This window comes from Drosophila eugracilis, unplaced genomic scaffold (genome assembly GCF_018153835.1).
Source record: "Drosophila eugracilis isolate 14026-0451.02 unplaced genomic scaffold, ASM1815383v1 contig_1197, whole genome shotgun sequence".
Taxonomy (NCBI): domain Eukaryota; kingdom Metazoa; phylum Arthropoda; class Insecta; order Diptera; family Drosophilidae; genus Drosophila; species Drosophila eugracilis.
The window spans coordinates 398,569-411,587 of NW_024571981.1; the positions used below are offsets into that span (position 1 = coordinate 398,569).

The 13,019-nt window shown below is 45.5% G+C and overlaps 1 protein-coding gene across 1 annotated transcript in view; it reads left to right on the top strand.

Annotated features, from left to right (window-relative positions):
• Positions 1-13,019, top strand: part of LOC108102515 (nesprin-1) — a 52,558-nt gene that overhangs the window by 27,395 nt on the left and 12,144 nt on the right. The window contains 9 exon segments of the mRNA XM_017207551.2: positions 2-1,522; positions 1,524-1,701; positions 1,704-4,987; positions 5,336-5,650; positions 5,754-6,896; positions 7,264-7,470; positions 7,602-7,839; positions 7,954-9,521; positions 9,523-10,737. Coding sequence (XP_017063040.2) covers positions 2-1,522; positions 1,524-1,701; positions 1,704-4,987; positions 5,336-5,650; positions 5,754-6,896; positions 7,264-7,470; positions 7,602-7,839; positions 7,954-9,521; positions 9,523-10,737 — 9,669 coding nt within the window.

The following is a 13,019-nucleotide window of genomic DNA, read 5'->3' on the forward strand; positions in this document are numbered from 1 at the left end:
CTTGAAGAAATGCGAACAGGCTGTCCAGGATCATGGTCACTTCAATGACAAGTACAAGCAGTGTGCCGACTGGTTGGCTAATGCCCAGGCTCGTTACGATGATTGCTGTGATTTGTCGACAGTGGCATCTCGTGATGATCTTCTGAAGAAGCAAATGGTTATCCAGGAGCTTTTAGCTCAGCAGCCAACAGCAACTCAGCTTCTTAATAGCACCGTTGAGCTGGGCGAGAAGTGCTATGGATCCACGGCAACCGAAGGACGCGAAGCTATTCGCAGTCAGCTGGATGATCTGACATTCGATCAGTTGTTTGATAACATTGCTATTACAGCAAGGAAGATCCAGGATAAGATTGCCAAATGGTCTGGCTTTGATGAGATTGCTGATAGTCTGAAGAGTTGGTTGGATCAAACGGAGAATGCCCTTCCAGCTGATATTGAGTTAAAGACAACGCTGGATGAGAAGCGCACTAAGCTGCAGACCTATCGTGACATTCTGAACGATATCAACAACCACCAGGTGGAGCTGGGTAATCTTCAGGAAATTGCAGCCAATCTGCCCGAGAAGACAGATGCTGTGGACCAAATCCTTAAGGAGATTTCTGATCGGTTTGGCAAACTTCAAAAACGTGCCCAGAGCTACGTGGAGCGGTATGAGAGCATTGTGAGTGCCCATCAACAGTACTCCAAGGCTGTGATGGATGCCCAAGAGTTTATCGATGCCACCCTGAATACGGTTCACTATTGGGGCGATCTGGATCTGGAACAGATCTCACTGCACACGAATCTCGATCGCCTGAAGAATCTTAAGGCCAGTTTGGCAGATGAATTCCCTCGAGTTGATCAAGTGAGGGCTTTGGGCGAGAAGGTGATTCCGGGTACAGTGGATGTGGGTCAGGTAAACATCAAGTCCCAGATTGACAGCACCCAGCAGGAATGGGAATCTCTACTGACCACCATCAGCTCAACCATCGAGGCTATTGAAGCGCGTCTACAACATTGGTCCGAGTACGAACAGTTACGTGACCAATGTCTGGCTTGGATTCGTGATACGGATAACAACCTTCACGCCATTGACCTTAAGGAGGATTTGCCCAAAAAGCGTGCTCAGTTAGATTCGCTAAAGGCTCTTCAAGGAGATGTACGCGCCAAGGAATTGGAGGTAGATAATGTTACGGAGAAGGCTCAAACCCTGCTGAAGGGTCCCACCAGCACACGAGCATCGGGTCCCGAATTGGTGACCAAGTACCAGCAGATCTTCCACAAGGTCAAGGAGCTCAACAACCGTTGGCAGCAGTATGTGACTTCTCATGAAGATTTCGACAATGCCATCTCTGATTGCTCCTCGTGGATCAATGACATCAAGGAGAAGTTAGACTACTGCTCCGATATGTCATCTATGAGTCCCAAAGAACTGGATAAGAAACTGGCCACCATTCAAGATGTTATCTTGTTAAAGGACGAAGGCTCAGCTCGAGTCTTAAAAATTCTTGAGCAGGCTCAGCACGTGCTGGCTAACACCGCTCCCTGGAGGTCATGAGGCAATCAATAAAGAACTCACAGATCTCCAGGACCTCTGGTCAGGCATTGCTCTACGCATCATGGATGTCAAATCTAATTTGGATGACTCCATCACCCAATGGTCTGGTTTCCTGGATCAAGTGCAAAATGTACGCAAGTTCAATGAGTGGCTGGATGGTCTGGTCAAGAACTTAGTGAGCATCAAACTACCATGACAGAGAAGCGAGCTCAGTTAGATCGGGTTAAGTCCACGGAGGAAAAGGTTCGCGTGGAGAAGATCGATGTGGATGCACTCAAGATTCAAGCCAAGGAGATGATTGCCAGCGGTCAACAAAGTCAGGCTGCCTTCCAAGCTCAGAAAGTTTTGGATACTTTCGATGAGCTCTTCGCTAAGACCCAGAAACTGCTGTCAGATCGCCAGGATCAGTACAGGGATCATCGATTGTTCAAGGAGTCCTACGATGACTTGGTAGGCTGGATTGGACGTGCCCGCGAGAAGTTCCCTTCGCTGAAGCAAAGCAGCCTGAGCGATAAATTAGCCATAGAAAATGCTGTGCAGGCCACCGAAGCTCTGCTTAACAAGCAGGCTCAGGGTGAACTTCTGGTCGAGCATCTGGTTCACACTGGTGAAGTGGTGCTGGCCAGTACCTCTCCTCAAGGTCAGGAGATCATCAGGAACGATATCCGTGCCCTGCGCGATAGCTTTGAGGGATTGTTCCGCGAGATCAACCAACAGAAGGAGAACCTGGAAGTCACCATGGTGCAGTGGCGTGCTTATAAGGAGGAGTATGAACGGCTAATGGAATGGTTGCAACAGATCGATATCCTTGTGAAGAATCACAAACTTAACCTGTGCCCCAGTCTGCCTGAAAAGGAGAAGCAGGTGGCTGACATGAAGGATGTTATGTCCCGCCTAGAGAAAGGCAAGGATGATATTGACAAGTTCAATGCATCGGCTGCCAGTCTGCTGAAGTCCCATCTGGATACTTATGTCAATAATCAGCTCAGGCACTTGAGTTCCGTCTACCAAGTTCAGGTTAACCTGGCCAAGGATGTTCTTAAGAAAGTTGAAACTAACCGCGATCAGCATCGTGAGTATGATGCCAATATAAAATCTGCCAAGGATTGGATAGCCAATGCCAAGGCCACGATTCAATCGGCAGGGGAAGGAGCTGGCTCTAAGGAGGCCCTGCAACGTCGTTTGGAGCAAATACAGGACCTGATCCGTAACCGTGAGGTTGGCCAAAATCTGGTACACACCGCCATCAACAATGGCGAAAAGATAATCAGGAATACTCGCTCTGATGGACGTGATGCTATTAACACCGAGATGAAGGAACTCCAGACTGAATGGGATCGTTTGGTTAAGAAAATGTCCACTGCTAAGGTGCAACTGGAGACGAATCTCTTGCAATGGGCTGACTACAGTTCCAGCTACTCGCAGTTACAGCAATGGATTACCGATAGGGAGGCCAAGTTGCAGCAGGCATGTGAACAGAAGATTGTCAAGTCGAAGCGTGGTCAACCTGGTCTCAGCAGTGGTTTGAGCGAGCGCAAGGCCAATCTTCGCCAGACAAACAACATTGTCCAGGATATTGTGTCCTTTGAACCAATGATTCAGTCGGTTACCTCTAAGGCATCAGTTCTCCAGCAAGGTGCTCCGGGCACTGAGATTTCGGATAAGTACGAGAATCTCACCAAACAAGCCAAGGATCTGTATGAAAAGCAGAAGAACACCATCGAAAGCTATCAGTCTTTGATTGATGCTGGTAATGAGTTTGCTACCTGGCTGAGGAATGCCAAGGAACGACTGAGCAGGTGCTCTGAACCCACCGGAGATAAGCAAGCTTTGGCCGAGAAGACCCACCAGCTGAAGATTCTGCAGGGTGAGCTGCCAGAAGGTGCCCAGAAACTGAAGAATGCTCTGGAGCAGGGTGAGATAGCTTGCCGCAGTGCCGAGCCCGAGGATTGTGAAATCATCGAGCAGGAAGTGGCCCTTCTGCAAGAGGAGTTCGATGCCTACAGGGAAGCCCTTAACAAGGCCAAGGATTATCTGGAAGTGGGCATTGTTAAATGGTCCGACTACCAGGATCAGTACACCGAGGCTTTGGAGTGGTTAAGCAAGACCGAAGCTTTGGTGCAATCCTACAACAAGTTGCAGGACAGTTTAATCCAGAAGAAGGTGGTCCTGGAGCAGTTCCAGGGACACTTGCAGACTCTGTTCGACTGGCAGAAGACTCTAGATGATCTGAACATGAAGGCCCAGGTTCTCCTGGAAACTTGCTCCGATACAAGGATCAGCAATGCCATCATGCAGTTGACAACCAAATACAATGCTCTGCTGACCCTGGCCAAGGAGGTGATGCGTCGTCTCGAAATGCACTACCAGGAGCATCAGCAACATCACAGCCTGTATGAGGAGTGTCAGTCTTGGATTGAGAAGACTCGTGAGAAACTTTCGGAGTGTGAACAAATTCCCGGAACTCTTAACGAAGTTCAAATTAAGTTGAACACCGTGAAGAACCTACGTCAAGGGTTCGAAACTGGACAAAACAAGTTGCGTTACCTTTTGGAACTGAAGGAGAAGGTGATCATGAACACCGAACAAAATGGAGCAGCTAAGATCCAGGAAGATACCGAATCCCTCAAGCAGGACTTCGACAAACTCTTGGTGGATCTGAATGATGTTCGTCAGAAATTGGCCAATCGCCTGGCCCAGCTGGAAGAGATATTCAAACTGTACAAGATCTTGGTCGAATGGCTGGAAGATGTGGAGCCCAGTGTCAAGGCCAGTGATGAGTTCTTGAATGATTTAAGTGAGAAACGGGCTGCGTTGGAGAAGTTCCGCGTCATTCAGCGTGACATCAATGGACACAATGATATTGTGGAAAAGATCAACCAGCGTCTTAAGGAGGATAACAGCTTGGATCTGAACGACTTCCAGCCGGGTCTGGGCAAATTTGATGAGCTGCAGTCGCAGGTCAATAAGATCATTGAGTCACTGGAGAACCAGGTGAACAGCCATGAGAAATACAAGCAGGCCTACAATGAGCTGCAGGATTGGCTGCGACGCACTCGCATCGAAGTGGAGCAGTGTGCGGATTGCCATGGCGAGAAGGATCAAGTGGAGAGTCGTCTGAATCGATTGGGAGATATACAATCCTCCTCTCTTGAGGGTAAATCGCTTCTTGAGGCCTGTGAAGAGCTAAGCCAGGCGGTGATTGCCACCAGCGGAAGCGAGGGTCAGGACAATGTGGCCCAGGAGATCAAGCATCTCACCTCGGAATGGGAAACTCTTCAATCCCTATCCCGCGATGCTCGCAGCGGCTTGGAAACCTGCTTGGCTGCTTGGCAGACCTTCTTGCAGAAGTTCAATAAGATCAATCTTTGGATCGAGACGATGAGCAAGCGCGTTACCAAATCCCAGGAAGGCGAGAACAAGACCCCCGAAGATTTGGTTAATGCCAAGGTAAGAACTCTTCGTCAAGTCGAGATCTCGCAACTGTCGCACGCACCTCTAACCAAAAAAAAAATACTAAAAAAAATATATTATCAAATATCTATATATATAGCCAAAGCGCGCACGTAAAGTAGAACTCACCGACAACAAAATTGATATCTAAATACCTCGTAACGTGAGAGATTAAATCATTTACTAAACCCTCACTAATCACTATTGCTAACTTTTCAGCTAATCACTTTGTATACTCAATTGCAGCTAATCATTTACACAGACTCTTGTCTAATGCCTAATTGCTTTATGTGCTTACACTAACTGGTCTTAGATCATCCAACTAAAGTGTTTTTCTTCCCTTAGAAACTGCTTGAGGAAGTGCTGGCCGAGAAGGATAATGTGGAGGATCTGAACGATAACTGTGAGCTGCTAATGGAGCAGAGTGCCTGTACTCGCATTCGGGATCAGACTATCGAAACTCAAGCCAACTATACCAAGCTCTTGACCTCTGCTCAGGGATTGGTGGCCAAGATCGAGAAGAATCTATCAGATCACACTGAATTCCTGAACTACAAGAAGGAAATGGACGCTTGGATAGAAAAGGCTCAACAGGTGCTTGATGACTGTTCCACAGATGGTGATGCCGCCATCATTGCCCAGAAATTGGACACCGTCAATGTGAGTTGTTAAAATTAGTGATAATATTTTTTAATTTTTATAATTTTTTATAATTTGTAAACTTATTCTTAAAATGTTTACATAATTTTTGCTTATTTCGCAGTCTTTGGCTTCGCGTTTGCCCGAGGGTCAGCATCTGTTGGCTTTGGTGCAGGATGCCTATTCCAAGGCCTCCAACATCACTCCGGAAGATAAGCAAGAGAAGCTGCGTGAGTTGATGACCAAGGTCCGTGAGGACTGGGATGCCCTGGGTCTGGCAGTCAAGCAGAAGTTGACCGACCTTAAGCAGGCCCAAAACCGTTGGAACGATTTTGCTGCCAACAAGGATAAGCTTGAGAAATGGCTGACTGAGACAGAGAAGACCCTTAAGGTGGCACCGGAAACCAAGGGTGAACTGAGCGAGATGAAGACACTCCTGGAGCGCTACAAGACCCTGTCAAATGAACTGAAACAGAAGGGTAACGACCTGGAGCAGCTGCAGTCCGAGGCTCGTGAATTGGGCACCGAAGTGGATGCAGTGAATCGTTTGCAATCCCGCTGTGATAAGCTCAAAAACGATTGCTTAGCTCATATTGCGGCTTTGGAACAGGAGATTTTCGATTATAACGCCTACCACCAAAGTCTGCAGGATGTGGAGAAGTGGCTGCTGCAGATTTCCTTCCAGCTGATGGCCCACAATTCCCTTTTCATCTCGAATCGCGAACAAACCCAGGAACAGATCAAACAGCACGAGTCCTTGTTGGGTGAAATTCAAAAGTATCAGACTAACTTGGATGACTTGAATGCTAAGGGTCAGGCCCAGATTAAGCGCTACGAGACCTCAACTCCTGCCATTCGTCCTACTGTCGAGTCCCAGCTAAAGAATATCCAGGATAGCTATAACTCTCTTCTGCAAACTTCAGTCCAAATTAAGAACCGTCTGCTGGAATCGCTGGCTAAGTTCCAGGAATACGAAGACACTTTGGATAGCATAATGCGTAATCTGGAGACATATGAGCCGATAATTCAAACCGAACTGGATGCTCCAGCCACTAGTCTGGAGTTGGCTCAAAACCAATTGAGATGTGCCCAGGAAATGCAGAATAAATTGAACAATGAAAAGTCCCGATTGGCAGCTGCTGTGCAGGCTTGTGAGGCAGCCACTGCCTCCATTAGTCGTCCCAGCTCTCCGCTGGAAACCGCCATGCAGGCTATTCCCGAAAGGGAACTCATTGTGCGCGCCAAGCTGGAAGATCTGCTGGATCAGGTATGATATCGATGAATATATCTTTTGCGATGCATTTGTAGTTTTGTTATCAAAAATTCACAAATTCTTTATAATTTTTGAAAATTAATGGATGGACTCTATGACAGTAGTTTGATTGCTATACAAATTTTCTTACTTTGACTTTTAAGCATAAACGTATTATTCCAAATGATAGATTTATTCTGTTAATTGCATTCTTTTATTATTCTTTTAACTTTTTAACCAACGTCTTGTTCTTTTTAAAAATCTCTTAACCCAACACTGCCCTAACTTTTGTTGATTTGCCACACAACCCCGTAACTGTTGTATAATGCACTACCCACCCATAAAAAAAAATCGCTATGCCTTGCGCTTTGCTGCTATAAAGAAACCGCCGCCAAAGACTCGGAGCTCAACCGAAGGTGTCAACAAAGATGATGATGAAGACGAGGATGATGTTGAGATTCGGGTTGAGCTCAGCGATGTGAATGAGGCGCTTATGGATCCGATTGCCCATGAGCGTGTTAGCAACTATCGTAGGATAGTCCGCTTGAATAGCGCTCATGTGGGCAAGCTGAATGAATTAGTTGCTAAGGTAAGAGTAAGAATAATTCCAAGGATCCAAAAGGTGGCGGACTGCATGGCTATGCTTGTTTTTTTCTTTTTGTAAATGAATTAATAATATAAATGATATGCTAATTATTTGCTTTTCTTCCTTTACTTTAGGTGCAATCCCACTTGGGTGGTTTGACTGCATCCGTTAGTGAGCTAGAGCAACAGCAGAAGCAGCGCGCCGAGCTGCAGGATTGGGTTAAGAAGCAACAGAGCTCCGTCTCAGATTGGATGATGCGTCCTAGCAAACTTCGCCCTGAGGCTGCCCAACAGGAGCTGGCTTCCATGAATGATTTGCTGAACTCCATCGGTGACAAGCGATCGCAGTTGATGTTGGAAATGACAGGATCATGTAAGTGTTAGCTTTAGGATATTGCTTTAAACTTAGGTGACCCCAGAAATCTTGATCCTTGGTCTCTTATTGCCCTTATGAATTTATAACTTAACATATTTACCCAAATATTAGTGGCCGATGAGGACACCGATCTGGATGACAACATTGACAAGTTGGAGTCGGAACTTATGGATGCCATTGCCAAGAAGCAAGCTGGCCAGAATGTAATCGATGGCTATCGCCAGGGTATGGCAGATGTCCAGAACTGGTTTGATACCCTGATCAAACGCATGGACGTTCTGGATCGTGGTTCTGGTCTGAACTGTGCCCAGAAAACGGCGGCCATTAATGAGATCAAGAGCGAATATGAGCTGCAAGGACATCCGAAGATTCAGGAACTGAAGGGCAAGGCCGCCCAGGTGGCGGAGGTTATAAGCAACCTGGATGGTCAACAAGTTGAGGAGCAAATGAAGTCTCTGGATCGTCGTTTTGCCGATCTTGGCAAGCGCATCGATCGTAAGGCTCAGTTGCTGGATGTAACCAACAAGGGCGTAGAGGGAGCCAAGGGCGAGATTGACCAGCTCCAGAACTGGGTCAAGCAGCAGATTGAGGAGCTGCAGGCACCCACTCCTTTGGGCTTCACACCCAAGGATGCCGAGGCGCGTCAGCAGAAGATCAAGAGCCTGATGAAGGATGCCGAGGCTAAGCAATCGCTGGCCGATGTTCTGGAGAAGCGCGTCGCTAATATGCAGCAGGAGTTGGAACCCGTAGAGTATTCCCAACTGGAATCCGCTTTGCGTAATCTCAACTCTGAGAATCGCAATTTATCTGGAGTCCTTAAGGCAGAATTGGACCGTGCTCTGGAGGCCAGCAAGGCTCGTAAATCCCTGGAGAACGATCTGGACAAGGCTCGTCAATGGCTGAAGACCAAAATCTCCGAAGTGCGTAAGTTGCCGGTGTATCACCCACTAACCTCCACTGAGATCGAGAAGAAGATCCAGGAAAACAGGAAATACGATGACGATGCCAAGCAGTTCAATGACAGCGTTTTGACTGATGTTCAGCGTCAAGCTGCCAACATCATGAAAGACTGTGATGATGCCGATAAGGCTGCACTCCAGCAGATCCTGGATGAAATCGCTGCCGATTATCAAACTTTGAAGGATGAGAGCAGTAAGAGAGGAAAGTCGCTGGATGATCTCCTGCAAGGTCGCAAGGCTTTCGAGGATTCGATGAAGAACATGGGCGATTGGTTGAACGAAATGGAAACAGCCACTGAGGGTGATCTGCGTACCACCAGCCTTCCTGTACTGGAAGAGCAGTTGGCCCACTACAAGAAGCTCCTAACTGATGCCGAGAATAAGGGAGGTCTGATCAACGATGTTTCCGAGCAAGGAAAGAGCATCTTGCCCACATTGAGCAATGCCGATAAACTAAAACTCAATGACGATATCAAGAACATGAAGGATCGTTATGGCAGGATCAAGAATACCATTGATGATCGCGTGAATGCCTTGGGAGATCACATCAAGAAGTACAAGGATGCCAAGAGCAGGCTGGCCGATTGCAGTCAGTTCTTGGGTACCATTCAGCAGAAGCTCAGGGAACTCAATCGCCCGATTGGTTCCAGGATCGAAGATGTCCAGGATTTGTTGGGTGCCTATGAGGGAATCCTTAAGGAACTCAAGGACAGCAAGAGCAAAGATGGGCGATATGCAAATGGACGATTTGCCAGAGCTGCAGAGTATACTGGCGCAGCAGGATGATATGATTAAGCTGATTGAAGACCAGTTGGCCCATCTCCGTCAGCTTCTTCTGCTCCGCGAGCAGTTTATTGCCTTGATCAACGAGATTATTGGCTTTATAATGAAGTACACCGATGTTATCATTGATATTGAAAACTCACCAGACAGCTTGGAGGATAAGATCAACAAGTACGATGATGTCATTGTAAAGATCCAGGAGTGCGAAGGTGTCTTGGCCTCGGCCAACGATAAGGGTCAAAAGATCGCCTCCGAGGGCAATGCTGCAGACAAGAACAGCATTACCGAGCAACTGCAATCCCTGAAGAATCAACTCCAGAATCTCCGCAAGGCAGTGGAATCCCAGCGCCAGAAGCATCAACTGCAACTGGAGTCGCACAAGAAGATGGCTGCCGAGCTGAGTGAAATCCTTGACTGGTTGCACAGCCACGAGGGAGCGGCCAAGTCGCGTCCTCTACTGGACCGGGATCCCGAATCCGTGGAGCGTGAGCTGCAAAAGCACCAAGGACTCAGCCAGGACATTGAATCCTATCTTAATAAATTCAACAAAATCAATGATGGCGTCAAGACCGAAATTGGCATGCCAAGTTCCTTGTTGGAGATGCTTTCCGAGGGCCGTTCTCTGGTGGCTTCCTTGCCCCATGAACTTGAGGAGCGTGAAAAGTATTTGAAGAACAACCGCGACTCACGTTTGGAGTACATGCAGTTAGTGGGCAAGTTCAATGACTGGGTCCACGAAGCCGAACTGCGTCTGCAGAACAGCCAGCATGGCATTGACTATGAGCATTTGGTCCAGGATCTCGATGAACACAAGATCTTCTTTGGCAATGAGGCTCCCATCCGTAATCTGGTGCACAAGCAAATCCAAGAGGCTGCCGACAAGATTTGGTCTTCGCTGAACAACTATGAACAGTCAGAGCTTTCCGCAGAGTTAGCTCAGTTCCAAACGAAGTTGACCAATACTTTAGCCAATGCCAAGACCCAGCAGAGTGAATTGGAGAAGGAGGCCGAACGCTGGCGAGAGTATCAGCAGTCCATTGATCGTGTCAAGGCCACCATTGAACGTACCAAGTTCAGTGATGAGCCTGTTCAGAATCTGGCTGGACTTCACTTTAATATTCAGAAGCTGTCCCATGCTATAGGAAATGTTCAGGTGAGTTTTGTGGAATTTTTTTGGTATATTCTTTGGTATAAATTCCAGATTAAATAGCATACATGAAAGTTTAGGAATAATTTTGAAAACTTCTATAGAAATGGAAAATTTTCGAAATAATTGCTTATCAATCATAAATCTTTTATTCAAATTTTATTTTTAATTTCCTTTTAATATTATGATAATGTTTAAAAAGAATATGAGCAACATATGAGCTCCATAATTGCCACTTTTTAGGCACTTTTTAAAATAGCCATGAATATTCAGCTGTTCGCTTGCATGCTTTGCTCATATAAGTGTGTAGCCGAAAGACCTGTTTTCCAAAAAATGACACATTGCACAAGGATGTGCCACAAACATACATAAGCGAGTATAACCACTTGAGAGCAACTTTACGGTGTGGCACCAAAAAACAACAACAAGAAGCAAAGTGCATTCGTTTTGCGTGTTTTTGCATTTGGTATCATGATTTTGCCGGCCGGCAAAAGCAAAAAACACGCTCTCACACTCACTTTCAATTGCATTTGAGTGCGTTGCTCTTAGGACACTCTCCTCTCTTATTTACTGACTGGTAATCTCTCTTTTTTTTGACTAATTGTTGTTTATTGAACACGTTGAGTGGCCATTTGTTTACTTTCGTAAGCTTTTACCTTGAAAACTCATTAAACTTTTAACCTACTAGTTCACTATTTGTCGGTGTGTCGGCCTCAACGAGCTTATCGTTCAGTCGTCTGTTGACAGACTTCCAGTTCGATTATAATTTTATTCAAGGCACTAGCTCGATTTTTATGCTCAACTGGAAAAAACAGCTGTTGTTGTTGCTGGTGGTGCTGTTGGCTCTGCTGCCGCGAAACGAATTAAGCTCATGACATCATCAGCAGTAGCAACACTGTATCTGGCAACCAGTTTTGAGCCAGGGATGGGATAAATGTACCAACCGTAGGAATATGTTTAGGGATATTTTTTGAGTGAAATTTTTAGGATATTCGCTTTCTGTCATTATTATATTTAGGAAGCCTTGTTTGTCTTTACTAAGGTTCTAAAAATAACTTCTTTTAGTTACATTTTTATACAACTTAAGTTTAAGATATGTTGTTTTTTTGAAAATAAATATTTTTATATATTTTCAACTAAAATTCCAGTTTAAAACAAAACCTTACGGTAATTCCTGATTAAACAGAATAAATTAATTTTCCAAAAACTTCAAGGCCCAAAAAGTAGTTGTTGTTGCTTTAGCCCTGGTTTCTTAGTGATACATTGAGCCACAACAACAGGCACACTTTAAATATTAAGTGGACCTTTGTTGGTGTTTGTTGAGCGAGCTTTAAGAGCTTCGTCGGCCCTTTAAGGTTTCCTCTCTTCTTGCTCTTTTGCACACAGCTGTTTGGTTGTTGTACTGGCCGCTTGTTTGTTGTTTTTGGTTTATAGGGCATGCCGGCAACTGTTGTTGTTGCCATCCATTGAGAGAGAAAGAGAGGCAGAGAGTGAATGACGTGCACGCGGTGGCGTATGCGTGATATACATATAACGTATACGAAGCCTAACTTTTGCCGCCCACGCCCACCCAAAAAAAAAAGAAGAAGAAAACGATTCTCTGCATATATTATGCGAAACTGAAGCAAAAAACGTGTTTGCCCGGCTTTTTAGCTCTCTTTGGCCAAACTCTTTGGCGAAATTAAGAGAACGAGATTCTAACTCGTGCTTATTTGCTTTTGGGGTCTGTTGGATTTTTTTGAGTTCCAACGAATTCACTTCAAGTTGAGAAGTTTATCTGTGCGGTTGGCAGCGTGTTTTTGTTTTGTATACGCGATTCGCGCATTGCTACTTCTATATATATGTATATATATGTGTAGAAAGAGAGAAGAAAGAGGAGAATCGCTACATTTGTTAAATTTGAATTACCCGTTTCGTTATACAAAAAAAAAAAAGAATGCCATGTGCTTGAGGCAGGGGGCAAATTGAAACAGAACGGCAATAAAATACAACCAAATAGCCAACCAGATAGACATCAATATCTCAAAGCTAAAGGCTAACGTCATCATCAGCCTTTTCAAATCTATAAAAGACCAATAAGAAACCAAACAAAATAAAGTTCGCAAATCAAGGTGTGTGTGTGCGTGTATTTGTGAAGAAAAATCTATAAAATTTTGTATGAATTAAGCAACGTTCGCTTTTCAACTCCCTGGGTCAGACATATGTCAAAGTTGAACTAGGGCACACTAAGTGGAAACGACCTACACATCTGCGTTTATAGCGTATCCCTAGACTAAGAAGATAAACTG